General features: G+C 48.4%; 1 protein-coding gene across 5 annotated transcripts in view; it reads right to left on the bottom strand.

The window, feature by feature from the left end:
* The window catches only part of Actr3b (actin related protein 3B), an 81,029-nt gene that overhangs the window by 44,334 nt on the left and 9,250 nt on the right, over positions 1-27,445 (bottom strand). For 2 of the 5 annotated variants that reach the window (XM_045160975.1, XM_004669563.2), the window contains exons 2-6: positions 22,701-22,756; positions 12,237-12,361; positions 9,159-9,269; positions 2,147-2,242; positions 9-116 (exon numbers count right to left, since the gene is read on the bottom strand). In XM_045160975.1, the coding sequence (XP_045016910.1) occupies positions 9-116; positions 2,147-2,242; positions 9,159-9,269; positions 12,237-12,361; positions 22,701-22,756 (496 nt within the window). The remainder of the gene's footprint in view (positions 1-8; positions 117-2,146; positions 2,243-9,158; positions 9,270-12,236; positions 12,362-22,700; positions 22,757-27,445) is intronic. The other 3 variants (XM_045160978.1, XM_045160977.1, XM_045160976.1) reach the window with 3 other exon arrangements.

The raw sequence follows: 27,445 nt of genomic DNA on the forward strand, positions 1-27,445 counted from the left end.
GAGCTTACCACTGGGATGACGTGGGTGACTCCATCTCCACTGTCAATGACTATCCCTGTGAGGGTGCGCTCACCAACTTGCCGGGAGGTCCAAGAGGCAGCCAGAGCCAGCACTGCCTAGAGAGAAGATACGGAGGCCACTAGCCTTCAAGGATGGTCCTCTGAAGACATGAGGCCACCAGCCCTCAGGGACAGGCCATCCTCCGAGTAGCAGCCTACTCTGTTACAGCCTAGAGAAGACATGAGGCCACCAGCTCTCAAGGACAGGACGTCCTATGAGCGGCAGCCTGCTGTCTCAGGTTCCATCAGGAAGCTCTCTCCTACTTAGTAAGTCTGAGAAACTCTTTCCTTTCCCTACCCTCCACTTCTCTTCTCCAAAATTGCAATTCCAATGTGAACAACTAATGTCATGTCTTTCAAAGAAGTCAAGTTTTCAACAGACTTCTAAAGTCTCACAAATAAACCCAGTGAAATGCTATTTTACTCTAGACTCAGATTTTATTTCTAACCCATGACTCCCCACACGGGGCCACAAAACTGGCTGTAGCACACTCATCTCTGGGTTTCTGTTATTCAGGTGAACCCCCCCCCACCTCTAATCTGACAGGTATGGGACAGTGGTTCTCAGCCAAGGCAATTCCACTGCTCAGGAAATGTTTACCCTCTACTCCCATTTTTCCCTGTCACACTTATGTGATGACAGGAGGTGGGCAATGGTCTTCAGTGGGTAGAAGTCAGGTTGCTGCCCACACCCTGCCACGCACAACAAGGAACTGTCCGGCTCAAAGCAGCCATCCGACAGGGCTCAGGAATCTGAGCTGTGAAAACGTGTTCCAGAGGAGGTGGTGTGAAGAATCCAGAGGAGGTGGTGTGAAGAACAACTTAAGAACTGTCGTTCTTCCGAAGGCATGGCGGCTCACGCTCATAATCCCAGTACTCGCGAAGATACAGCAGGATGGCCATAAATTCAGAGTCTAGCCTGGGTTCCCGATGGGATACCATCTCCCAAAAAAAAAGAGGGGCTGGGGAGAGGCTCACTGGTTAAAGGCACTTTATTGCAAGGCCCCAGTACCCATGTAAAGCCAGACACACAAAATGGCGCATGCATCAGGAATTTGCAGGAGCTTGAGGCCTTGGAGTGCCTATTCTTATTCTTCCTCTCTCTCTCAAATAAAAAAATGTTTAAAGATTCAGTTCAGTGTTTCCTAAAGTGTCAGTTACACACACTATAAATACCTCAGAGAAGATGTGTGTTTGCATACACTTGGAAAAGCTAGAATTGATCGATTTAGTCAACACAGGAATGCCCAAGGTATTTCCTACTACAGGCACAGGTGGCGGGAGCGCAGCACCTCCGACATTTACCTCTACAGAACGCTTCTTTCTTAGAAGGAGCACAGTGCTGAGAGACAGTTGGGGGAATACCTGCCTCACTTACTCAACAAGACTCCAATCTGCTCCCTTGTCAACGGGCAGCAGCAAAATCCTCAATGAGCACACAGCCCGGGAAGCAGCAGGTTCAAACGAAGCTCAGGAGCGAGTTCCCAGGGCTGGGTGAGCCCCATTACAGGGGCCTCCAAAAGCATCTACTTTGTTTTGCCATTTTTGCTCATTTGTTTGTTTGATCTAGGGAAGTTTAATAACTTTGAAACTTTAATAACTTTAGAAACTTTGGTTTCTTGGCTACGGAGACTGGTCTGGAATGTACTATGTGCCCCAGGCTTGCCCTGAATCACAGAGACCCTCTTGCCTTGGCCTTTGGAGTGACAGACTTGCAGGTGAAAGCCACCCTCCCTGGTTTACTATGCTTTCCAATGGATCCTATGCTATGGTTGTTTTGTTTTCTGACCAGAAGCCAAAGGAGCTAGAAAAAGCAGCATATGCGCAACTGCACTCGTCCCCCAGAGAAAACACACCAGACTCTGCAAGGCACAGCCAAGCCAGAGCAGTTCTATCTAGAGCATGCAGGTAACACACCCCAGGCCCGGTTCTCTGGGATGCTCCAGCTCAGACCTAGATGGTGGAGGGGATGAGGGATGTTCCGAGGGAGAGAACAAAAGAATTGCCGTGCCCACTGGCACAGAGAGCCACCTCACCCCGTAGACAGCCAGTGCTTCCTGAGCACCGCAAAGGTGACGTGGTTTTACCTGCACTGCAATGTAGAGCCCTGGGACATTAAAAGATTCAAACATGATTTCTGCAAGGTATTCTCTGTTTTCTGGAGTATTCAGTGGAGGTTCTGTCTGTAAGAAAACATTTGGTTTAGTATCCACTCTGATTTCATATCATCACACTAGAATTATCAAAGGGCTGACTTCAAGGCATGCCAATCAGGGCATATTATACAACGCCCTAGTTGCACAGACAGAGTTCAGTGAAGGTGATAAATTACAAAAACCTGACTAAGCACCTTAAAAATCATGAGTCGGCAGCATGAAGACCACTTCAAAGCTACTACTCTGGGGACCACCCACACAAGATAAGCCACAGGAAAGGGGACTCTTGCACTGTGTTCCTAACACCTGGTGCCCTGAAGCCGAGTGTATATCTCTGTAAGAGGCACCAAGGAGAATGAAGACTTCCGAAACAACACCCGTACCCGTGCCCGTGCCTGTGCCCGTGCCCGTGCCTGACGCAGGCAGCGAGAGCTCTCTGAGAAATCCAAGAGGCCCCTCTCCACCATACCACACCACACCACAGGACGGCCAGAGCCCAGGCAGAGGCAGTGAGTGTCCCAGGCGCTAGGCTCCTGCACCTCCCCAGTCCATATGCACACGTGTAGAGGTAGCAGACAATGACCCACAAGCTGCTGAAGGGGAAAGCAGAGAAGTGGTAGTCAAAGGGGAGCGTCGCTAGCCACAAAACCCACATACTCCCAACCTGGAACTCTGAGCTCTGACACACCATAGTGGGAAACTCCACGCCTACCACGTGTGACAGGGGGCAGTCAGAATACAAGTTAAAAAAAAAAAAAAACAACACTTTGTAAGATGACCGTGACGCTGTGCGTACAAGACACATATGAAACTGAGATGACCCTAAGCTGTGTGAACAAGACAAACATGGAAGTATAGAATATGATCCTGAGGCTGTGTGAACAAAACATACAGTAACAGAAGCAAATTAGTGTTTAGACTCCAGTCCTGGCCTCACGATACAGCATTATGTATGTTCAAGCACTACAAAATCTAAACACTTCTGGCTCTAGGCACTTCCAATAAGGGACATTTAACATGTACCAAGCAGAAGAACAGGAGAGTCCCAAGAAGGCAAATGCCTACTTTATAACAATGAGCATTATCAAATGGGAGACAATCAGCACAGCAGAAAGACTCAAGAACAAGTAACCCTGCTCTGTCACAGGCAACGTGCTGTGAGCATTCCCATCTCAACAGCGATCTACATCTCACACTGAGATAAGCCACCAACATACATGAAAATTTCCTAGGCATTTTGGCAAAAAGCCCACATTACCTTTCATGTTGGACTGAATTATACTCCATAAAAATTCATGTACTAAGACCCTAACCCAACAAGTCCCTTTCCCCCCTCCCTCCCCCTTCCTCCTTTCTGTGGTTGGCGTCTATGTAGTTGGCATGTGTAAGCTAACATGCCTGCATCAACAGCATTTATGAATGAACATGCCTATGTTACATGTGCAGATGAGGCATCCTCAAACTTTGCACATTTAAACTGAACTGTCCTCATCAGACCTTTCTCTACAGTCTCCTCTCATACTTCCCATTTCACTCACCCATCACTATGACTGCCCCATGTGAATATCAGAGTCCTCCTCACGAAGACCAGCCAGCCCACCAGCTGCATCTCTGCTACACAGATGACTCACCCTAACTGGCCACATTAGCTTCAAGAAGTGACAGTATGCAAGCTCAAGAGGGTACAAGCAAGAGCAAGAGCAATCAGTGACGCCGCCTCAGACTCTACCGACTGAGGCCTGGCTCTATGAGTCTGAGTTCTCCTGCTGGTCTCGGTCCCGAGAACTCTTCAAGTATGTAAGCATATCACTGGAGTGTGGGTGATTCCAATAAAGATGAGCTTGTCATCGGGTACCACACTGTCGCCCAGCTAAGAGTCATGTGCCTCCGGTATATAGCAGAAAAGTTCTTCCAGGAAACGATCTTCTCCCACTCATCGCCACACGGGAAATGATCTTCTCCCACTCGTCACTACACGGGAAATGATCTTCTCCCACTCGTCACTACACGGGAAATGATCTTCTCCCACTCGTCACTACACGGGAAATGATCTTCTCCCACTCGTCGCCACACGGGAAATGATCTTCTCCCACTCGTCACTACACGGGAAATGATCTTCTCCCACTCGTCACTACACGGGAACTGATCTTCTCCCACTCGTCACCACACGGGCAATGATCTTCTCCCACTCATCACCACACGGGCAATGATCTTCTCCCACTCGTCGCCACACGGGAAATGATCTTCTCCCACTCGTCGCCACACGGGCAATGATCTTCTCCCACTCGTCGCCACACGGGCAATGATCTTCTCCCACTCGTCGCCACACGGGCAATGATCTTCTCCCACTCGTCGCCACACGGGAAATGATCTTCTCCCACTCGTCGCCACACGGGCAATGATCTTCTCCCACTCGTCGCCACACGGGCAATGATCTTCTCCCACTCATCTCTGCACAGGAAATGATCTTCTCCCACTCATCGCCACACGGGCAATGATCTTCTCCCACTCATCTCTGCACAGGAAATGATCTTCTCCCACTCGTCGCCACACGGGCAATGATCTTCTCCCACTCGTCGCCACACGGGCAATGATCTTCTCCCACTCATCGCCACACGGGCAATGATCTTCTCCCACTCATCGCCACACGGGAAATGATCTTCTCCCACTCATCGCCACACGGGCAATGATCTTCTCCCACTCATCGCCACACGGGCAATGATCTTCTCCCACTCATCGCCACACGGGAAATGATCTTCTCCCACTCATCGCCACACGGGCAATGATCTTCTCCCACTCATCGCCACACGGGCAATGATCTTCTCCCACTCATCGCCACACGGGCAATGATCTTCTCCCACTCATCGCCACACGGGAAATGATCTTCTCCCACTCATCGCCACACGGGAAATGATCTTCTCCCACTCATCACTGCACGGGAAATGATCTTCTCCCACTCATCGCCACACGGGAAATGATCTTCTCCCACTCATCGCCACACGGGAAATGATCTTCTTCCACTAGTCACCACATGGGAAATGATCTTCTCCCACTCATCGCCACACGGAAAATGATCTTCTCCCACTCATCACTGCACGGGAAATGATCTTCTCCCACTCATCACTGCACGGGAAATGATCTTCTCTCACTCATCACCACACGGGAAATGATCTTCTCCCAGTCATCACCACATGGGAAATGATCTTCTCCCACTCATCACCGCACAGGAAATGATCTCCCAAGCATCACCGCATGGGAAATGATCTTCTCCCACTCATCACCGCATGGGAAATGATCTTCTTCCACTCTTTACTACATAGGAAATGATGGGGCTGTGGAATTGATTCAGTGTTTAAAGGCACTTGAGGCCAGGGCTCAATTCTCTCCCCTATTCTCATATAAAGTTAGACATACAAAAGTGAAGCATGCATTTGGAAGTATACTTGCAGAACCAAGAGGCCCTGGCAAGCTCATATTCCCACTCCCTTCTCATAAATAAATAAGAATATTTCTACAAAATTATCTTTGATGCATTAGTACATAGGTTTTTCCTGGGAGATGCTCACCTTCAAATACAATTTTCACACAACCTTAAGAACTCTATAAGAGATATAACTTGAGGACAGGGAGATGGTTTAGTGGTTAACAGCATTTGCTTGCAAAGCCTGTGGGCCTAAGTTTAATCCCCCAGCACCCATGTAAAGCCAGAAAAGCATTCATTTGCAAAGGCAAGAGACCCTGGTACACCCATACAAGTACAAAAAAATGAATTGGGAGAGAGGAAAACAATTAGCTCCCTAATGCCTGACACTTCTCATTCACACTGACATCACCTTACCATGCCATCCTGTTGTCCTCTCCACTCTAAAACACCAACCACTCACCATCCCCACATCTTCCTTTCTTCCCACTCCCTATCCCTCACTGGCCCTCCAGTCACACTAACCTAATCAGCTCAATAAAGTTATCACATCTCAATGCTAGTGGTTTGCACAAGCAACTTGTTTGTTCCTGTGTGAGCTATGTGAAGAAAGTCTGAAAGATCTCTTCTGAAGTTGTACCTCAAATTCCATGGGAGTCTACTGTAGCCAGGCATGGTTTAAAAAAAAAAAAAAAGGGACTGTAATCCCATCTACTTGCAAGGCTAAAACAAGAAGATCAAATGTTCAAGGCTTGCCAGGTGTGGTGGTGCATGCCTCTATTCCCAGCACTTGAGAGACTGAGGTAGGAAAATCACTGTGAGTTCAAGGCCAGTCTGAGACTACATAGTGAATTCTAAGTCAGCCTAGGCTAGAGCAAGACCCTACTTCGAACAACCAAACCAAAAAAAAAAAAAATCAAGGCCTACCTAGGCTACAGAAATAGCTCAAGGCCAACCTGGGAAACTTTGGCCCCAGTGTCAAAATCAAAATTTTTAAAAATGGGGGGGGGGGCCTGGAGAGATGGCTTAGCAGTTAAGCGTTTGCCTGTGAAGCCTAAGAACCCCAGTGCAAGGCCCAATTCCCCAGGACCCACCTAAGCTAGATGCACAAGGTGGCACATATATCCTGAGTTCGTTTGCAGTGACTGGAGGCCCTGATGTGCCCATTCTTTCCCGCTCTCTCTCTTCCTCTTTCTCTCTCTCTGTCACTCTCAAATAAATAAACTAAAATAAACCAAAAAATTTTTAAAGGTGTGGGGGCTGAAGGGACTGCTTAGCAGTTAAGACACTTGCCTGCAAAGCCAAAGGACCCCAGGTTCGATTCCACAGGGCACATATAAACCAGATACACAAGGTAGTGCAAACATCTGGAATTTGTTTGTAGCAGCTGAAGGCCCCAGAGCAGCCCATTCATTCATTCTCTCTCTTCATCTCTCTCTTTCTCAAATAAATAAATAAAATATTTTTAAAAAGAAAGGAAAGGAAAGGTTGAGGATAGAATGCAGCTCTGTAAGGAGTGTTTGTCTAGCAAGTGTGAGGTTGCAGCTCCGTGTGAAGTGCTTGCCTAGCCAAGTGCAAGGCTCTGAAGTTCAATCCCCTGACCCAAATAATAACACAAGTGCTGCATATCTTTGAAACTCTGGTCGTGTGGTGACTCGTGCCTATAGTCCCAACACTTCAGGAGGCTGAAGCAAGAGAACTACCACAAGTTGAGGTCTGCCTGGGCTACACAGTGACTTCCAGGCCAATTGGGCTATATAATGAGCTCCTATCTCAAAAAACCAAAGGAAAAAAACATGGTCCTGTTAACTCTGGGCAATTCCACGCTGGAGAAAAAATACGACTCCCCACTGCCATGGGCTCAGTACACAGGACTAGCGTGAATCTCTGAACCTTTGTGAAGACACTCAGAGTCAAGAGTGCATACCCATTCTGTGCCCCAGACAAGTGGGTACAACAATCATAAAAAACAACCCCATGAGCTCCTAAAGGACCCACAGTGTGTCACATAGGTACCTGGAGCAAGAAGCCCTCATGACGCAGCAACTCAGTGCAGGTCTCTGCTGACCCCTTCGTAGCTGGGCCCCTGCCCTGCTCCACTCCTGCATTGCTCCAATAACGGACGGTCAGGACACATGGGAATCCCTCACCCATGTCATGTAAACCAACTTATATTTTTATATTAATAATAAACAACTGTTTCTAAACATTCCATTTGCAAATGGACTTTTCCAGTTACACACACACACACACACTTAGCCCTCTCCTGTGGGGTATGTCTGCATTTGCTCCACAGTCCTAAGATTAGATGGCCCTTAAGTGGAGGCACATAGCTAAAACAGGCCAGCTCCTAAGATGCTATCCAGCAGGTAGTCAGCAATGTGTGAGAGCAGAAGATATAGCTCTGTGAGGACTCTCCATGGGCTTCTGCCACACAGGCAAAGCCACTCTCACAGCTTCCATTTCTAGGCTCCATTTATTTAATGTAACCACTGGGCATGGACAAGACAGAAAAGACCCACAGCCAGCAAAACATGGTCACTACACTTGGCATTCAGGTGTGAAGACAGAGTTAAAACTTGCCTTAATGGACATAGATTCCATTAACTGCTAGCCTTGTAGTTCACATTTTTAGCCAAATAATTCTGAAGAACATTTGTGATATAGTTCTTAGGAAGAACTAGAATTGGATCTGGGACCATCTGACAATGTAGCTAAACCGAGAAAATCCAAAGCAAAACAATGTAGGTTTTAGTATGCAGTTAATATAATGCTCTCTATAAAGCAAGCAGTTGATATCTACAATTACTTTAAATTTGAAAATGCTCCGTGGAAGGAAATATGTCACGCTGAGTAGAACAGTTAGAGCAAACCCCATCACTAAGAGAGCTCTCCTCACTTCTATTTGAACGAGACGACTGAGCGGCATTATCAGCAGGGACTCAGCTCGGTAAAGGCCTCAACTCGGCTGCCTCTGCTACAGTGAGGAGCAGCCAGCACAGCGCGGGGATGGACACGGCTGCTGCTTCCACAGCCTTCCTCCTCTGCCACTGCTGCTGGAGGCCTGTTTGGGTGACCACCCTCCTCCCAGACTCACAGCCCTCAGTGGATGGTCTTGGCACATGCAGCAGATCCACTAGGGAGGTTTCGTGCAAAGGACGTCTACATTTTTAAAAGGCAGTCTTCAAGAAAAGCTTTTCTTTTACCACTGAATGGAAATAAATGGAGAATCCAAAGATGACCTAGAAACTTGGGCAGCCACCCCGGCATCCTGGGAAACCCAGAGAAGAGGTCACGCTAAAGGGGAGTCCATCTGGAGCTGGTCATGGGCCTCCTGCTCTGCGGGACAACGGGCCCATTTGGGTTCAGGACACTCTTACTGGGCTTTCTCTGATTTTCCCCAAAGTCACCGTGACTCATACAGATGTGGAAGGAATTACAAACTCTCTAGGTACAAGCTCCTGCTTAACATGCAAGCAGTCTGGGGTTCACAGGAGCATTCCCTTGATCTCAGTTACTCACCAGTAGAAAGTAGTGGTCCTCGGGTTCCGCTCGAAGGTACTTAAACACCACCTGTTCCATGAACCTTTCCATGAGGTCCCAGTCTTCAATGATGCCATGTCGGATTGGCCACTGGAGCAAGAGGAACCGAGACACATGCAGCTCAGGAGAAGGCAGGAGAGCAGCTGCGCAGCACTGTGGAGGTCAGGCCTCCCTGGCCCAGCGAGACACCGGCCCCTGCCTGCAGACCAAGCTGGCTGCTGCTTATGCACCACTCCGTGCTCCTAAACTCAGGGCAGGGCAGACACAGCTCACCTCCCACGAAACTTCACCTTGTCCCTTCTTTAAAAACAGTTTTAGCTGGGTATGGTGGCAAACGCCTTTAATCCCAGCACTGGGGAGGCAGAGATAGGACTGCCATGAGTTCGAGGCCACCCTGAGACTACACAGTTAATTCCAGGTCAGCCTGGGCTACAGTGAGAGCCTACCTCAAAAAAAAAATTGTTTAGAGATATATCTGCTTTGCTGACAAGGACATGGGGGTAAAAGGAGCTTTTATTCTCTGTTGGCGGGATGCAAACTGGTATAGCCATCGTGGAAGTCAGAGTGGCAGTCTCTAAGCACACAGGAGCCAACTGTACCACTCCTGGGTGCATACCTGAAGGACTCTTTTAAGTCGGCATACCACAGAGACACATGCACATTCATGTTTACTGCTGCACTATTCACAATAGCCTACAAGTCCATCAACAGAGGAATGGACTATTTTCAAATGTAACATATATACACAATGAAATTTTATTCATCCATACAGAAAAAAAAAGAAATTTTAAATGTGCAAGAAAATGGATGCAACTCAAGATCACTTTGTTAAGCAAAATTAAGTCAGACTCAGAAAGACAAGCACCGTGTGTTTTCACTCATGTGTGAGGTGTACACTGAAGCAGACAGTCAAGATTGACAGCAGAAAGGGGCTGTAAGGGGGGAAGACGAGGGAGGAAGGGGATCAATGTGACAGGAAGGCAAAGGGAGCATTATTTAGAGAGAGGAGGATGAATCAAAATAAAATGACACATATATATGAAAATGTTATATGAAACAATTAATTTTAAAAATTTTAGGGTTTGTTCCCCACCTCCCATTTCTATGGTCCCGGTACCCCCGCTGCTGGCTTGAGGCTACCTGGACCTTTCATGTGTGCTATGAAAATAGACCCTTTGATTGCCTTCCTGATTAAATGGCCCCTGGGTCCCCAACTCACAGATCCCCTGCACCTAAGGGTACATGCACCTCCAGGTAACGAAACCCAAGGAGATAACCACCCCTCACATCCCAGTCAAGGCCCAGACAAACCACAGAGGAAGTGGGGAGATGAGCAAGAGTGCTGCTTCCATGATGGGCCTGACAAGCAGCACCTGGGTGAAGGGACAGACGGACACTCAACACCCACCAATGCATAAAGCCAGAGGCTCCTGAGAGCTCATCACTGAACTAGACTTAAACACACCCACCGAGGCTCAAGAAGTTTTGTGGAAGAGGGGGCAGAAAGATGTCACACCCAGAGGAACTGCCTCCCCCCAGTAACTGCTGCTCCCACAATACATAGCCCACCACTCCATGGGGATCACCAGTAGCCTCACTGGGGAGGATCCCCTGTGGAATGGGAGCAGGGAGGAGGGAAAAGATGGTGCCAACACATGAGGTATTCGTACAAAGTATGTTCTTTAAAAATAGAATAAAAAATTAAAATCAAAAAAAATTAGCTAGGCACGGTGGCACATGCCTTTACTCCCAGCACTCAGGAGGCAGAGATAGGAGGATACCCGTGAGTTCAAGGCCACCCTGAGACTACAGAATGAATTCCAGGTCAGCTTGGGCTGGAGCAAGACCCTACCTCAAAAAACAACACTTTTCTTTAGCTAAACAAAAGCGTCACTGGGGATGTACTTCAGTTGGGGAAGTACGTGCCTGGTGTGGCCAAAGCCTCCCCTCCCAGCTCGCGCAGTCCGTGCAGGCGTGGTGGACGCCCGCGTCCCAGCACTCGGAGGAAAGGGAGAAGGGTCAGTGATTTCAGGCCTGTGTTGGCTACATGGCAAGTCGGAGCCCAGCCAAGACCCAGACAAGAAGAAGAAAAAGGGGTAAGATGAGGAGGAGGAGGAAATGCCTGCTTCAATAATGTGTTTTCTAGATCTGTCACCCAGAAGGGCAGATCTTGCTTTCACAGGTGACAGGTCTTGTTCTCACTTGGTTCTCCACTCAAAAATACACTTAACACTGGGTGTGATGAAGCAAACCTTTAATCCCAGCACCCAGGACACAGAGGTAGAAGAACTTCTGGTCTTGAACAGAGAGAGTTACAGGTCAGACTGAGCTGGAGTGAGATCCCTGTGAGTTCAAGGCCACCCTGATACTACAGAGTAAATTCCATGTCAGTCTGAGAGTGAGACCCTACCTTGAAAAAAATACACATGCACACGCGCACGCGCACATGCATGCGTGCGTGCACACCCTCCTAAGAATGGAAATGTAACTCAGTGATTAAAAGCACTTAGTTTGCAAAGTCTGTCAGACCCGGTTCAATTCCCAAGCCATCTGTTTAAGCCAGATGCAGAAAGTGACACAAGCATCTGACATTTGCTTGCAGTGGCAATAGGCTCCGACGCACCCACACACACCTCAAGAGAAAAGCCACCTCCACCCAAGCACAAAACTAAACAATACTCGGGCTGGAGAGATGGCTTAGCGGTTAAGCGCTTGCCTGTGAAGCCTAAGGACCCCGGTTCGAGGCTTGGTTCCCCAGGTCCCACGTTAGCCAGATGCACAAGGGGGCGGGCGCGCGCATCTGGAGTTCGTTTGCAGTGGCTGGAAGCCCTGGCGCGCCCATTCTCTCTCTCTTCCTCTATCTGTCTTTCTCTCTGTGTCTGTCGCTCTCAAATAAATAAATAAATAAAAATTAAATAAAAAAAACAAAAAAAACTAAACAATACTGAAGCCACACTCAGAACAGCACTTCCAGAAAACCTGTCACTTCCCCCAGTCACACCACTCCTCTGCTCTGGGCTCCGCACACCAACAAGCAAGCCGCCGTCAGAAGCTTACCTTGGTAGCATAGGTAGGTTTATCGATGGCTTCATCTCCTATGAAAAAGTCAAGGTCATCAACTCCCCTTAGCACCCTCCTTTGGGCCTGATCCACTACCTTTGCTGACTCTCTGATGGCAATACCTGAGGAAAAAGGAAAGAGTCGCACTGTCCACACACATCTCAATGATCAGCCACGAGTCGCTCCCTGTGCGTGGACGAGTCACTGCAACACTCGGGCTGCCTCCGGGGTGGGGGTGCTCACAGAAGACCGTGTCATGGAGCACACAAACTACAAGCAACAAGTCAGCACTTCCCGGTAAGTCCGGCGTGTCTAGCGTGGCATGGACACATCCGTGAACTTCTCAGCTTCACCTTGAGAAGCATGACCTCAAGGCTGTAGGTGATCGCTAGCAGAGCTGTGCCAGTCACTTTAGATCTTAAAACGCAGTACAGAAGGGGACAAAAGTCTATACCACACAGAGGAGAGTAAGCAAGCAAAATAATAACCTATGTGTTCTTAAGACATTTTTTTAAACTCTGTATCAGGGGCTGGCGGGGGGTAGATGGCTAGGGGTTAAAGGTGCTTGCTTTCAAAGCCTGCCGACCTGGGTTTGATTACCCAGTACCCATGTAAAGCCAGACACACAAAGCAACACGTGTCTGGAGTTCATTTCCAATGGCAAGTTTTTTGGTCCATTCTCTCTGTCTGTCTGTCTGTCTGTCTCCCTCTCCCTCTCTTTCTCTCTCTCTCTCTCATAAACAAATAACAATATTTTAAAAAAAAAAACTCTACGTCAGATCCTTTCAAAATGTACATTTGTGATGGGAAAGGGATGGCACTGTGGCTTCCAATTAAAATTTAGGCTAATAACTTGCAAAAGGAAAATTACCATATCCCACTGAGAAGGGCCCTCAGTGGCACATGGGCAGGGAGGAGGGAAATGATGATACCAACACATGACACATCCACACAAAGTTTCTACTTAAATTAAAAACAAACCCAATGAGAATTTAAAAATCATAGTACAACAGTCACCTCAGCCAAATAACAATAAAAAAAAAAAACATGGACTCAGCACCTCCCAGGTGTGGCCCTGCAGGAACTTCTCAGTGAGCCTCAGAACTCTCAGCACTACAGAAAGGAACCCACCCTCCCCCCGCCCCGCCGTGCACATGGCTGCTGGACCCAGCAGCATAATGCACTCACAGCACTGCGCAGTGACCCTACTACAGGGCAGAATCCCAAACTAGTATGATGCATATTAAACTTCACACCAAAACTGTTCTTGTGTAAACACATAAACAGAACTGAGGGGCCACGAAGAGCGCTCAGAGGGTGCGGTGCTGACTGTGACGGCAGGAGGACCAAGGTCCCACCCCCAACAGAAGCCAAAGGCAGCAGCACTACCTCTAAGCCCAGCACTGACGAGGCAGAGGTGAGAGGATCCCCAGGGCTAGCTGGCTCATCTGTGGTGAGCTCCAGGACCAGTGAGAGACCTCTGTCTCAAAATTTAGAGGCTCGCCTGGAGTGGTGGCACACACCTTTAATCCAGCACTAAGGGGGCAGAGGTAGGAGGATCACCGTTGAGTTCAAGGCCACCCTGAGACTATGCAGTAAATTCCAGGTCAGCCTGGGCTAGAGTAAAACCCTGCCTCGAAAAAAAAAAAATTTAGGGGCCAAATAGATGGCTCAGTGGATAAGGTATTTGCTTGCAAAGCCTAATGACCCAGCTTAAAGCCAGATACACAAAGTGGCATTCATTTGCAGTGGCTGGAGGCCCTGGTGAAAGAGAGCAGAAAGCTAGTTTCTTTTAGGCAGTTTCAGTTAGAATTGAGGCCCAGAGAGAACCAGGAGATGCCACCCCACCCTGGCACAAGAAACAAAACTCTTGGCAGAAATGGACCTTGTATCTGATCAAGACTGATCTACAGTGCCCTGCTGTCTACAGGCTAACATGCTACCCTAGATGGGCTGGCCTAGATGCACCGGTTCTGGGATCCGCCCTCCAGATCTACAAACCAACCAGGTCTTCCCCTTGCCTGTGAAGGCTGCGGCCTTCCTCCTGTGGCCGACTCCAAGCGCACCGCACAGCTTTTCCAGCTCTACTTGGCTCTGCCTGCCTTTCTTTGCTCAAGCCACAGGGACTCGTGTGAGACTGGCTTTCCCCTGGGTGTGGTGGGGGGAGAGGGAACCACATAAAACAACATAAAACTCCTCCTTGGTCTGGGGGACTCTTTGCTTGCCTCTGCTTTACAGTTTGGGGTAACTTCTCACTCTGATCACATGCATGGTTTTCCTCTAGTCTCTAACCTACCATATGTGTAATTTCTTTAGACTCGGAGTACCATGAGTGTTAATTTCTTCATTACTCATTTCTCCTCTGAATTTCTTGTCTCTGTTTTGATATTTTCCCTCTTATTTTTCCTTGAGTCTCACCGTTTGCCCTCTGAACTCTACAAGAAGGCACAGGCAGATGCCATGTATGTTCCTTCTAAGTCTCCCCACATACACATAAATTCTGTCTTCCACATGCTTGCAGCCCTACCTCAGTCTTCCCTTGAAAGCCTCAGCTTAGCTCCCTTCTACATGCTTGAGGCTCTATTCTAGCTTTTCCCCAAAAACATCAATTTCTCTTAAATGAACCTTATATGCTATGCAGTGTTTTCCACATTAGAGAATGTTTCCTACTTCCCACAGGTTTATGATTCTGCTCTAACCTCTCTTCCTAGACCCCAAGCTCCCTTAATTAGACCCAACCTGTGGTTTCCCCCTAAATAAACAAAATAATTCATAATTTATCCTTCTTGAGTCTGTCTTTATTAATTCTTTATTAAAGGTTAAGACAGAAACCAAAAATTAGGGTTCATAAATTCTGGGAGAAAGCCTTTTGAATCCCAAAATCCTACATCACTGGCACACTCATTCTATCTACTTGAAAATAAATAAATAAATAAATAATCTTTAAAAAATTAAGGTGCAAGCCGGGCGTGGTGGTGCACGCCTTTAATCCCAGCACTCAGGAGGCAGAGGTAAGAGGATCACCGTGAGTTGGAGGCCACCCTCAGACTGCATAGTGAATTCCAGGTCAGCCTGAGCTAGAGTGAGACCCTACCTCAAAAACGCAAAGAAGAAAAAGCTAAGGTGCAGAGTGACTGAGGAAGACACCCAACATCACCCTCTGGCCTTCAAACATGTATACACACACGGGGAAATGGCTCAGCAGTTAAAAGGCGTGTGCTTGAAAAGCCTGACAGCCCAGGTTCAATTGTTCAATACCCATGTAGATGCACAAAGTGATGCATGCATCTGGATTTCATTTGCAGTGGCAATGAGGCAGTTAGGATGACTGGGGCCCCCAAAAGCAAAGACAGGATTGCCCTTGCAATCTCCACTTTGCTACAGATCAAAGAATGATGTGACTTCTTAGCTCTTGTCTAAAGGACTAGAGTGAGATACTACCTTAAAAAGGGGGGGGGGGTTGAAGAGATGACTTAGTAGTTAATCACTTGCTGTGAGGCCTAAGAACCCCAGTTTGAGGCTCGATTCCCTAGGACCCACATAAGCCAGATGTACAAGGTGGTGCATACATCTGAAGTTTGCAATGGAGGCCCTGGCGCACCCATTCTCTATCTGCCTCTTTCTATCTGTCTGTCACTCTCAAATAAATAAATAAAAATAAAAGCTAACTCCACATACTGTGAGCCCAAGTCATAATAGATCTCAGTTGGTGAGAGGGAGGAAAGCAAGGTTAAAACTATTATGTAGCAAGCAACTGAATCCAAGAAAGGGAGATGACGAACGGATGGATGGGATACTTAGACTCAAAATCTCTGTTTCTATCTATATACATGAAACCAAGATGTGCCCCAAACAGCCATGAGGACTGGAATGGAGAAATGTGACCAAAGACTACATATAATGTTTCCCATAGCCTGAGGTTTTTGTTTTTTTTTTTTTTTATTAAGATTAGGCTTTTTACTTAAGTATCCAGCAGGCAGAGCCCTGTTGGAGGTGGTGTGTCACCAGGACAGATCTTGACTCCAGCCCCACTAGGTGTGCAGAGAGCCAGCTTGAGCTCGGCTGATGCTCTCCTCCTTTTCCTCCTCCTCCTTCTTCGCTCTCTCTCTCTCTAGCTGATGCTCTCCTCCTTCTCCTCTTCCCCTTCCTCATCCTCCTCCTTCCCTCTCTCTCTCTAGCTGATGCTCTCCTCCTTCCCCTCTTCCACTTCCTCCTCCTCCTCCTTCCCTCTCTCTCTCTAGCTGATGTTCTCCTCCTTCTCCTCTTCCTCCCCCTCCTCCTCCTTCTCCCTCTCTCTCCCCCCACCCCAAGGGTGTATAAAGTGAGGCCAATTCTTCCACCATGATGAAGCTTTCCTGAAACCTGTAAGGCTGAAACAAGCCCTCTCGTCCCACAGCTGCTTCTGGCCAGGCGTTTGTCCAGAGGCACAAAGGCAGCTGCAGCACTCGTCTAGCTCCAGGTTCAGTAGGAGGCCCTGTCTCAGGAACATGGGGTGCAGGAGGCTGCAGAGGTGCTCAGTGGTTAAAGGCACTTGCTTGCAAAGCCTGCCAGCCTGGACTCAATTCCCAAGCTACGCACATAAAATACAAAAAAGGGACACAAGGACCTGGCATTCATTTGCTGTGGCAAGAGGCACTGGCAAGCCTATATGCAAACATGCACATGCACATGCAAATAAATAATTAAAGAGAAATAAGGTATAGAACCGTGGAGGAAAACACACAGCTTCAACCTCTGCCTTTCACACACATGTTCACACATCCATGCACCACCACGCACACATGTGTCCACACATACAAACTGCACACACATACACATGGCCAAAAAGAAAAAAAAACACATTTTCTAGTCAGATCGTAGCAAAAGCATGTACGTGTACACTGATACTTACCCAGGGACAGGCCTGACCCGAGAGGCGTCTCTCACGTCACAGCCAACAGTGAGGCACAACAGTGTGCACCGGCACGGTCGGCACGGCGCCCTTTCACAACAACAGGGCTTAGCCTCGGCGTGAGAGAAGTGCCCACTCACTAGTCTTGTATTCAGTTGATCTGACTGGGCTTGGTTTGATCTGGTTTCATGACTCACTTTTCACAACAAGCAGGGCTTAGCCTCAGCGTGAAATAAATGCCCACTCACTAGTCTTGTATTCGGTTGATCTGACTGGGCTTGGTTTGATCTGGTTTCACAACTCACTTTTCACAACAAGCGGGGCTTAGCCTCGGCGTGAGAGAAGTGCCCGCTCACTAGTCTTTTATTCGGTTGATCTGACTGGGCTTGGTTTGATCTGGTTTCACGACTCACTTTTCACAACAAGCGGGGCTTACCCTCAGCGTGAAATAAATGCCCGCTCACTAGTCTTCGATTCGGTTGATCTGACTGGGCTTGGTTTGATCTGGTTTCACAACTCACTTTTCACAACAAGCGGGGCTTAGCCTCGGCATGAGAGAAGTGCCCGCTCACTAGTCTTTTATTCGGTTGATCTGACTGGGCTTGGTTTGATCTGGTTTCACGACTCACTTTTCACAACAAGCAGGGCTTAGCCTCAGTGTGAAATAAATGCCCGCTCACTAGTCTTGTATTCGGTTGATCTGACTGGGCTTGGTTTGATCTGGTTTCACGACCCACTTTTGACAACAAGCAGGGCTTAGCCTCGGCATGAGAGAAATGCCCGCTCACTAGTCTTGTATTCGGTTGATCTGACTTGGCTTGGTTTGATCTGGTTTGGGTTTAAGACAGGGTCTTGCTGTATGGAGCACAGGCTAGCCTCCAGTTCTCCACCCTGTTCCTCCCCCTCCTGCCAGGCCCAGCTCCACGAGCCCTGACTGGCCTTGCAGCAGCATGCCATGAAGATGGACAGCAACACTGGTGGAGCCTGAAGTCTTACTCTGGGGTCAGAAAGACAAAGGCACGTGCCGCCCCAGGTCTAGTCACGGTTTTAGTAAAGCTCAAGTCAGCACAGCAACATCCAGACAGAAAACACAGAAAACTGGGACTGAAAGAGAAAACAAGGCCATTACTTGCATGCAATGTGGTACTCTGCATAGGAAAAAGAAAAAGCAGTCATGGTGGTGCACAACTTTAATCCCAGCAGTTGGGAGACAGAGGGAGGAAGACGTCCATGAGTTCATTGCCAGCTTTGGACTACACAGTGAATTCCAGGCCAGCCTGGGATACAGTGAGACCCTACCTCAAAAAAAAAAAAATCTGCAGACCGTTAGAACAAATAAGAGAGCAGCAAGGATGCTGGAATCAAACTCAACTGCAGGGCTGGGCTGTGGCCCAGTGGGCAGAGTGCTTGCCTAGCATACACAAAGGGTCCATTCCCAGCACATGGCAAAGTGAGCATGGTGGAACAAGAGTCGGGAGAGTCAAAAGTTCAAAGTGACCCACAGCTACGTGGCAAGTTTAAGGCAGCCTGAGCTAGAGGAGGCCCTTGCGTGAAAATAAATGAAATGAAACTCAACCATATAAATCTCAAGAGCATTCCTGCATGCTAGCAATAATCAACCCTTCTCTGTTCCCTCTCCCTCTCCCCTCCCTCCTTCTCTTCCTCCCTCTCGAATGGAAGATCTGGTGGGTTCTGCCACTGCACCCCACCTGCAGCCCAGTTTTTCTTTTCTGATGCTGAGGCAGGCCAGCAAAGTGAGCCTCGCAACCTGAGCCTCCATCTGACTTAGCTACACGTACACCTTTGCCTAACGAAGAGCTTAGCGATCAGAGACCCTGCCTGCGACCAGCCAGCACATGACAGGCCCCTCTCCAAGCAGAACAACGCTAACCACCCTGGGGAATAGCACACGACAGGCGCCCTCTCCCAGCAGAACAATGCTAACTACCCTAAGGAATAGCACACAACACGCGCCCTCTCCAAGCCGAACAACGCTAACCACCCTAGGGAATAGTCAGCTTCCACTCAGATGCATCTGGGAGCACATGGCACCCTAGGGCTAGAGGCAGGGACTTGTCCGGCTGAGCTGGTTCTAGATGCACACACAGGAAGGCAAACTGTTCTCCAAGTCAACGGTTAGGGAAACTCCCCTACTTACTACCCAATGCCTGTGCATAACGGTATGTGCCTAACACTAAAATCAGATGCAGCATGGGAAAAGAGTGACAAGTAACAAAGGATTATACAACCAAAGCCTGTCAATGGAAATAAGAACCACTCATCCTCCACCCTAGCAACCAACTCCTTCCCCTCCCCCTCCCTGAAGAAGAAGCTGGAACAGGTTGCCTTAGGCAGCTGTGGTCAGGCAGCTGCTGCTCCCTGGCAGAGGCCCGTCCTATCCCCGGGTGTGCGCTCCATACCGTCTCTGTAAGTGAAACTTGCTGCTGCTTGGTGACCTGTGGGTGCTTTTCTCGATTTTCTGAGTGCACGCCAAGAACCCAGAAGTGCCTGTCCAGAGGAGATGCTGGGAAACAACACCACTTTGCAGTGCCTGCACCCTAAGAATCGTCTTATAAATGGGACCTCTTTAGACAGAAAGATGATTCCACTGCCAGCACCAAGCAGAGAGCACATTCATCCAAGGGAACCAAGGCCCTCCGGCTAGCCCACACCCTCACTCTGTCTCCTGCAGCTTCCCTGTCCTGAAGGCATACCGGCCAACACTGCCACCATCCCTTACCCCTCTTCTCTCACACTGTCTTGTAGCTTCGGCCACAGCAAAGGCTCTGACAGGCCCAGTCTCCAGCTCACCTGTCTGCTGACAGTGAATGGGATCCTGATATAACTTCCACCAGTTCCCCCTCTCTGACTGATGACAGGTTAAGTGGCACAGCCAGCTGAGCGCTGCTGACAGCTTTCAATGGTGACAAGTTAAAGCCAAGGGGCAAGATGGGTGCTTTCATGTTGATGCATTAACAAGGTTAAAATCACACCTTCTGCTTTGCAAAGTCAGAAAGGCCAGTTTGTCAACTGAGCATGGAATGATCACTCACCTTCATAAAACTCACAAAAGACAGAATGTCAGACTCACCTGTGTCCAGAGTTCAAGTGCTGAAGCCCTAACCCCCAGCATGCTATCAGGAGACAAGACTTCTAAAAAGGTCAGTGAAGCTAAATGAGGGTATAAAGGTGGGGTCCTGATCTGATCAAGGTGGTAGCCTTACATAAGACATGCCAGTCCTCACACAGTCACACAGAGAAAAGGCCACATGAGGACACACTGAGACGCCTAGTAGGCCCCACCAGAACCCAGCAATGGCAGCACCTTGACGCTGGCCTCCAGAGCTGTGACAGAGTGATGTGCTGCTGGAAAGTCTCCAAGTCTAGGGAGCTGGTTATAGCAGCCCTGGCAGACAAACACTCCAACTTACCAATTTAAACTGAGGACCCAGCGTGCCAATAACGGCTTTCACTACCCATGTGTGTCACCCCAGTGATGCCATGAGAGAGCCAGCAGCAAGGAGCTGGGGCAGGAGACCTAGCCTTGCCAGGGCTCCTGGAGCAAGTGTGCTTCCCAGGGATCAGGGTGCTCCAATTAACCACAAATTCAAACCAAGCACCCCTTTTCCCTAGATGTCCACGTTTGGTCCTGGTCACAAGACCCAGTCAGTGCAGCGTCACTGAGCGTCTAACCACAGCTAGTGTCTAGGACCCCAGCTCACCTACAGCAGCTGCCTGTGCAGACCCAGCTCCCCCTTCGCGCTTGGCTGACACGCCTTTCCCTTGGGCAAAGCGTCTCAAAATTACAGCGTGGGATTTGGATAGCTCCACAGAATTACACTATGCGACCCAATCTGTCCCTGGAGAATAAAAAGCAGGCCCGAGGAGCTGGTGTTGATGAAGAGCAGGAGCGAGATCCTAGTTCTTACAGTCAGCCAGGGGAGCTGCCACCTTGGCTGCCCCAGCAGGACTAGAACCTGCGCCTGACCCAGACCCCTCCACATGGCTGCGTGCCTCTCCTGAGCCAGCCTCTTGAGTCTGCCAACCAAGCAGTCTCTCCCTTATACACCTGAGTCTGACAGCAAGCCTCACCCTCACTGGATGTCCGATCCACATGAAGGGCCCTGACCACGGGCGTGAGTCTCCTGACTGCTTCCTCTGCGTCCGGATACACACGAGTGTGTAAGCCTCAGGCTCCTCTCCTCTGAGAAGGATTTTGGGTTTTTTTTTGGTGGTTTTTTTGGTTTTTCAAGGTAAGGTCTCACTCTAGCTCAGGCTGACCTGGATTTCACCATGTAGTCTCAGGGTGGCCTTGAACTCACAGGGCTGACCTAGAATTCACTCTGTAGTCTCAGGCTGGCCTCGAACTCAGTGATCCTCCTACCTCTTGGCCCCCACCCCAAGTGCTAGGGTTAAAGGCATGCACCACCACACCCGATGGGGATCTTCCTGCTTGCTTTCTACATGTGCTTTGGTTTTGGAAACTTTCCTGTTTTGCTATCACACGTGTGATCGCTCTTCTACCTCCAAGTCCTTCACTGTCTCTCGATCCTCTGATGCCCTTTGCACTGTCTTTGGAGCTCGACTGAGGGCAGCTGCCGGAACCTGTCATCAGCCATAGCATCTTGGCCGCACAGAAGAGGCTCGGGGGCCTGGGATGGGGGGGTGCTCCTTCTCTGAAGGCTTCTTCCCTGGAGGTGTGAGGGAGATTTTTCTCCATTTCCCCTCCTCCTTCCCAGCTTGGGGTTCCCTGCTAGCCCTCCTTCTGGATCCTAACTCTCTAAAACAAATCTCATAGTTCATAATTTACCCTTTTCAGAATCCATATTTTCAATGTTTTTTGCTACCTTGAATATGAACCCAAAAGTCAGAGGTCACAGGCCTGGGATCCCCTGCAGCTTTATGGAATTTAATCCCTCCCTGTACCCAAAGTCCTGCATCAATGCCAAAACATGAAGCACTTATTTTATGTGTCTGGCTGGCTGTCTCTCCCTCTCTCTCTCTCTCTCTCTCTCTCTCTCTCTCTCTCTCTCTCTCTCTCGTGCACACACGCGTGCGCGCACACACACACACACACACACACACACACACTCCTGACTAAAAAATAAGCAGAGCACTTCTGAACACAACAAAAGCAATCAACAGGCCTCTCGTTTCACCAAAAAATAAAAACAACTCTCTCAATAGTGACTGTTATGGTACACCAGGCTCCCAGCCCAAGACACTGCTAAGCCAGCAGAACTGTGCCTCCTAAACCCACACGAGCCTTACTTTTTCTAGGCAGTTCAGACACTTATGATTATTGACAGACCCCGGCAGCCACCCTCAATCGAACCCCAATGACAGTGCAAAGGATATCAAGGACATCAGAATGGAACCAAAGGGCTACAGCACCACTGAGGGGCTCAGGTCAGAGCTACTACCTACAGCAACACGCAGAAACGAGGTATGAACACAAATAACCCTTCCCGGGAAAGGAAACATCTTCTAAGACAGTCAGGACGCTGAGAGATGCTTGCGATGCAAATGCTGACAAACAAGCCTTAAACCCGAGGAAGAGCTTTACTTACATGATGGAATAATGAACTGTGGCTCTGTGTTGCCTGCGTAGCCAAGCTTGGTGTACCTAAAAGCACAAAGTCATCAACACATGTTTAGATGGCAATGCTCTCGTCCACATTCCATTAACGTCTTTCATCATAAGCCCTCCAAGCCCTAGAACATCAGGTCTCAGGAGATTCCTTTGAAATAACTGTGATTGCTGAGAATCAAACATCATTTCAAAGAAAGTAGATTTAAAGCTTAAAAGGCCATGCTTGTTTCTTTCAGAAGGGAAACGTGTGTGTGCACTGACACATAAAGTATGTCTGTACATCCTGTGACTCTAAGTGCTTTCAGACTCTTCATACAAGAACCTGAAGATTTTGCAGATGAAAAAACTGAGGCACAGAGAAGTCAACTAAGCCACCCAGGGCCAAACAGCTAGTGAGACTCGGAAAAAGAGCCCAAATCAAACTACACGGACTAACCCAGCACTAGCTCTGTGGAAAATACACTTATTTCCAAACTTCCTACACCATGGGGGTTGAGAATGATTATATAATTTCCAAAGATGCCATGACATATGCGCAGCAGCAGCCACTGTCGTTCCTGGGACTCCTCTGACAGGAGCAGCTCCTCGCCATCTCATTTCACAAGAAGCCCATTTCTGTCAAGATCTTTGGATGACAGATTCCAAAAGTCTTTACTGAAACAAATGCCAAATACTACTCTCTGTTCCAAAAGCATTTGCTAATCTCCTAAATATAAAAAGGAGTGAAAAAAAACCACCACCCGACCATCTGCTGGGAAAGAAGGTTGGGAAGCAGTGCGAAAGCACTTCCTGTTGCCAGGCCTGTCACAGGAAGTCCACAGCCAGCCCTCAGCACAGCACTTACTGAAGCTAGAACCTTCCCAGCACTGCGAAAGGAATGAGGGGAGGTTCTTTTTTATGAATTACTCCAAGAAGTTTGACATTAGGGTTTTGGAGTGATAATATTCCTAACTCTAATTCCCTTAGGCTAGTTTGCAGTTTTTAACGTACTTTACCATATGCTGGTAGGTATTTTTGAACTCACAGCAAGCGGGGAAGGTTTGGAGACACTACGCCAGCAAGCTGACTGTCCTTCCATCACACCTAGTGCTCAGCCTCGCTGGGGCAAGGGCTCCTGTGGCGCAGCAAAGAGCCAGGCCACAGCCGAGACGCCGCAGCCCTGCAGGACGAGCCCATCAGAAGCCAAGTCTGCAGAATTCAGAGCTGAGAGCAGGTTAAATAACCAAGCTGGCCACGAGCTTCCCACTGCAGAGCTTGCACACACACAGGAGGAAGTCCCGAGGCCAACCCAGAGGCTGCAGGCTTCCCAGAACGAAGGCAACACAAGAACCTTAAAACCCCAAGGAGCACGACACGGTGGCGCAGGCCCGTAATCCCCGCACTGGGGAGGCTTGAGGCAGGAAAACAGCTGACGTGGGGAGAGGGGCTTGAGGCTGCTCGGGTCTCTCTGCTCCCTGCGATGGGACCTGGCGTGAGGCAGACACTTCTCAATGCTGCTGAAGGATCCCTTCCCAGACACCATGACAAGACCAATGTTTGAAAGAAGGATGCTGATGGTGGGAAGTGAGGGAACCAAAAAAAGGAGACTATAACATATAATCTCGCTACGTAAAGATGAGACAGCACCCAACTACATGTAACAGGTTCAAACACGGGAGAACCTTGAAACAAATATGGTAAGATGCAATCATTTATTAAAGCTAGGTTTAAAAAAATGGGGGGAGGGTGTAACAGGGTCGCTTGTGGCTGCACCTATCCAGCTTTGGGTGTGCTACTGGGAAGTTGAACCCAGACTAGCTTTGTAAGTTAAGTAAGTGCTTTTAACTGGAGCCATCTTCCCAGCTTAAAGCTATTGTTTAAATTTTATTTTTTTCAAGGTAGAGTCTCATTCTAGCCCACATTGACCTGAAACTCACTCTGTAGTCCCAGTCTGGCCTTGAACTCACAATGATCCTCCTATATCTGCACCACCACCCCATGATTTTTTTAGTAATTTTTATTATTTATTTGAGAGAAATAAGAGGGAGGGGCAGATAGAGGGAGAGGGGATGGGTGCACCAGGGCCTCCAGCCACTGCAAACAAACTAAAGACACATGTACCATCTTGCACATCTGGCTTATATGGATCCTGGGGAATCAAGCCTGGGTTCTGAGGCTTCACAGGCAAGTGCCTTAATTGCTAAGCCATCTCTCTAGCCCCCAGTGATTTGCAATTTTGTTTACTGAACGTGTGCGTGTGTGTGTGTGTGTGCACATGCACATACATGCACAGAACACAAGTATACATGTGTGCCAGGGCCTCTTGCTGCTGTAAAGGAACACCAACTGTTGCACCACTCTTTGCATGTGGTTTACATGGGAAACTTGGGAATTAAACCCAAGTAAGTGAGTCTGGATCCACAGGCTTTGCAAGCAGCCACCTTTAACCACTGACCCACCTTCCCAGTCCCTTGAAATTAGATTCAAAATCATTTGTCTCCTGTATTATTTTCTAATCAAGTATGTATTATTTAAGACCACGCACCTTAGCACCAGACAGCCTGGATTCAATTCCTACTTCTGCTATTTGCAAACGTGGAGAAGTTCTTTCCCTCTACACATCAGTCTCCCCATCCTCATCTGTGCAAATGAGACAATCCTACTTTCTAGGATCAGTGTAGCAGCAGAGTGAACTAGCATACATAAAAATGACACAACAATGTTGCCTTTGTTTCAGTTATTACTTTACTATTATTTTCCTGTATGTTTGAAAGATTTCCTTATTTAAATTTTTGAAGAGTAGCCAGAGTCACAGAACATACTGCAAATCTCAGCACTTAGGAGACAGAAGAGGAAGATCAGGAGTTCAAGGCCAACCTCAGCTATGCAGTGAGTTTAAGACTAGTCCAGGCTACATGACAATCTATCTCAAAGTAATAAAACAATGGGCTGGAGACATAACTTAGCAGTTAGGGCACTTGCCTTCAAAGCCAAAGGATGCTGGTGCGACTCCCCAGGACCCACGCAAGCCAGATGCACAAGGCGGCACATGCGTCTGGAGTTTGTTTGCAGTGGCTGGAGGCCCTGGTGTACCCATTCTCATTTTCTCTCATTCTCTTTCTCTCTGCCTCTATCTCTCTCAAATAAATAAAAATAAAGTATATTTTTAAAATAAAAATGAATTTTTAAGTGGGAGGGGCTAGGGAGATAGCCCCTCAAGCATAAGGACCTTAGTTTGGGTCCCTTGCACCTGCATAAAAAGCTAGGTGTGGTAGCATGCCCCTGCAATCCCAGAGCTAGGAAGGCAGAGACAGCAGGACCCCCAGAACTTGCTGGCTAGCTAGTCTAGCTGAATCTGTGAGTGCCAGGTTCAGCAAGGGACCCTTTCTCAAAAAAAAAAAAAAAAATTGCCAGGCATGGTGGTGCATGCCTTTAATCCCAGTACTTGGGAGGCAGAGGTAGAAGAATCACCATGAGTTTGAGGCCACCCTGAGACTACATAGTGAATTCCACATCAGCCTTGGCTAGAGTGAGACCCTACCTTGAAAAACCAAAAGAAAAAGAAAGAAAATAAAGAGTAAAGGGAAGAGAAGAGGGAAGGGAAGGGAACAGGAAAGGAAAGAAAAGAAAGGAAAAGAATGAAAATGATAGTAGAACGATTGAGGAACACACTCCACATCGACCTCTGGTCTCCAAAGATCACACATGCACACACACACAAGGCCATGCATACACACATGCACACATGCACAAGGCCGTGCATACACACATGCACACACACAAGGCCGTGCATACACACATGCACACACACACAAGGCCGTGCATACACACATGCATACACGCACAAGGCCATGCATACATACACACAAGGCCATGCATACACACATGCACACACGCGCAAGGCCATGCATACACACACGCACACATGCACAAAGCTGTGCATGCACACATGCACAAGGCCAGGCATACACACATGCACACACACACAAGGCCATGCATACATGCACAAGGCCATGCATACACACATGCATACACGCACAAGGCCATGCATACACACATGCACACACACACAAGGCCATGCATACACACATGCACACACACACAAGGCCATGCATACACACATGCACACACACACAAGGCCATGCATACATACACACAAGGCCATACATACACACATGCACACACACATAAGGCCATACATACACACATGCACACACACCACACACATATACAAAACAAATTTTTGGAAAGTTCAATGTGCCGTTTCCCAATCCAGTGTTGTCCTTTCTGCCAAGCACCGTGGTCAGACTGAAGAGGATGAAACACTCCCACAAATGGGGAGCTGATGCCCTTCAGCAGGTATGTGTCACCTCCCTGCCCTTGTCCACTAAGCCATGACTGTGCTTTCAGCAACAAGGTATCAGACTCCAGGAACAGACTGGGGCACTTCTGGACCACAGCTCCAAAATTCAATCAAACACTGAAAATTCTACTCAGCAACAGCTGGCAAAGGTTCCATTCTGAACCACAGGTTCTGCCAGTACCCACCTTAAAGGAAGGGTCTCTCCCCATGCTGCAGGGACACCCCAGCATCCGTAACACTACAAACAGTGACGTCCATGTTGTCACTGTACAACTGCAGAGCATTATTTGCCCAAACTTTATTTCTTTTTTTTTGGAGGGGGGGGTTCAAGGTAGGGTCATGCTCTAGCCCAGGCTGGGCTGGAATTCACTATGTAGTCT

Source organism: Jaculus jaculus, chromosome 10, assembly GCF_020740685.1.
Source record: "Jaculus jaculus isolate mJacJac1 chromosome 10, mJacJac1.mat.Y.cur, whole genome shotgun sequence".
NCBI classification, from domain to species: domain Eukaryota; kingdom Metazoa; phylum Chordata; class Mammalia; order Rodentia; family Dipodidae; genus Jaculus; species Jaculus jaculus.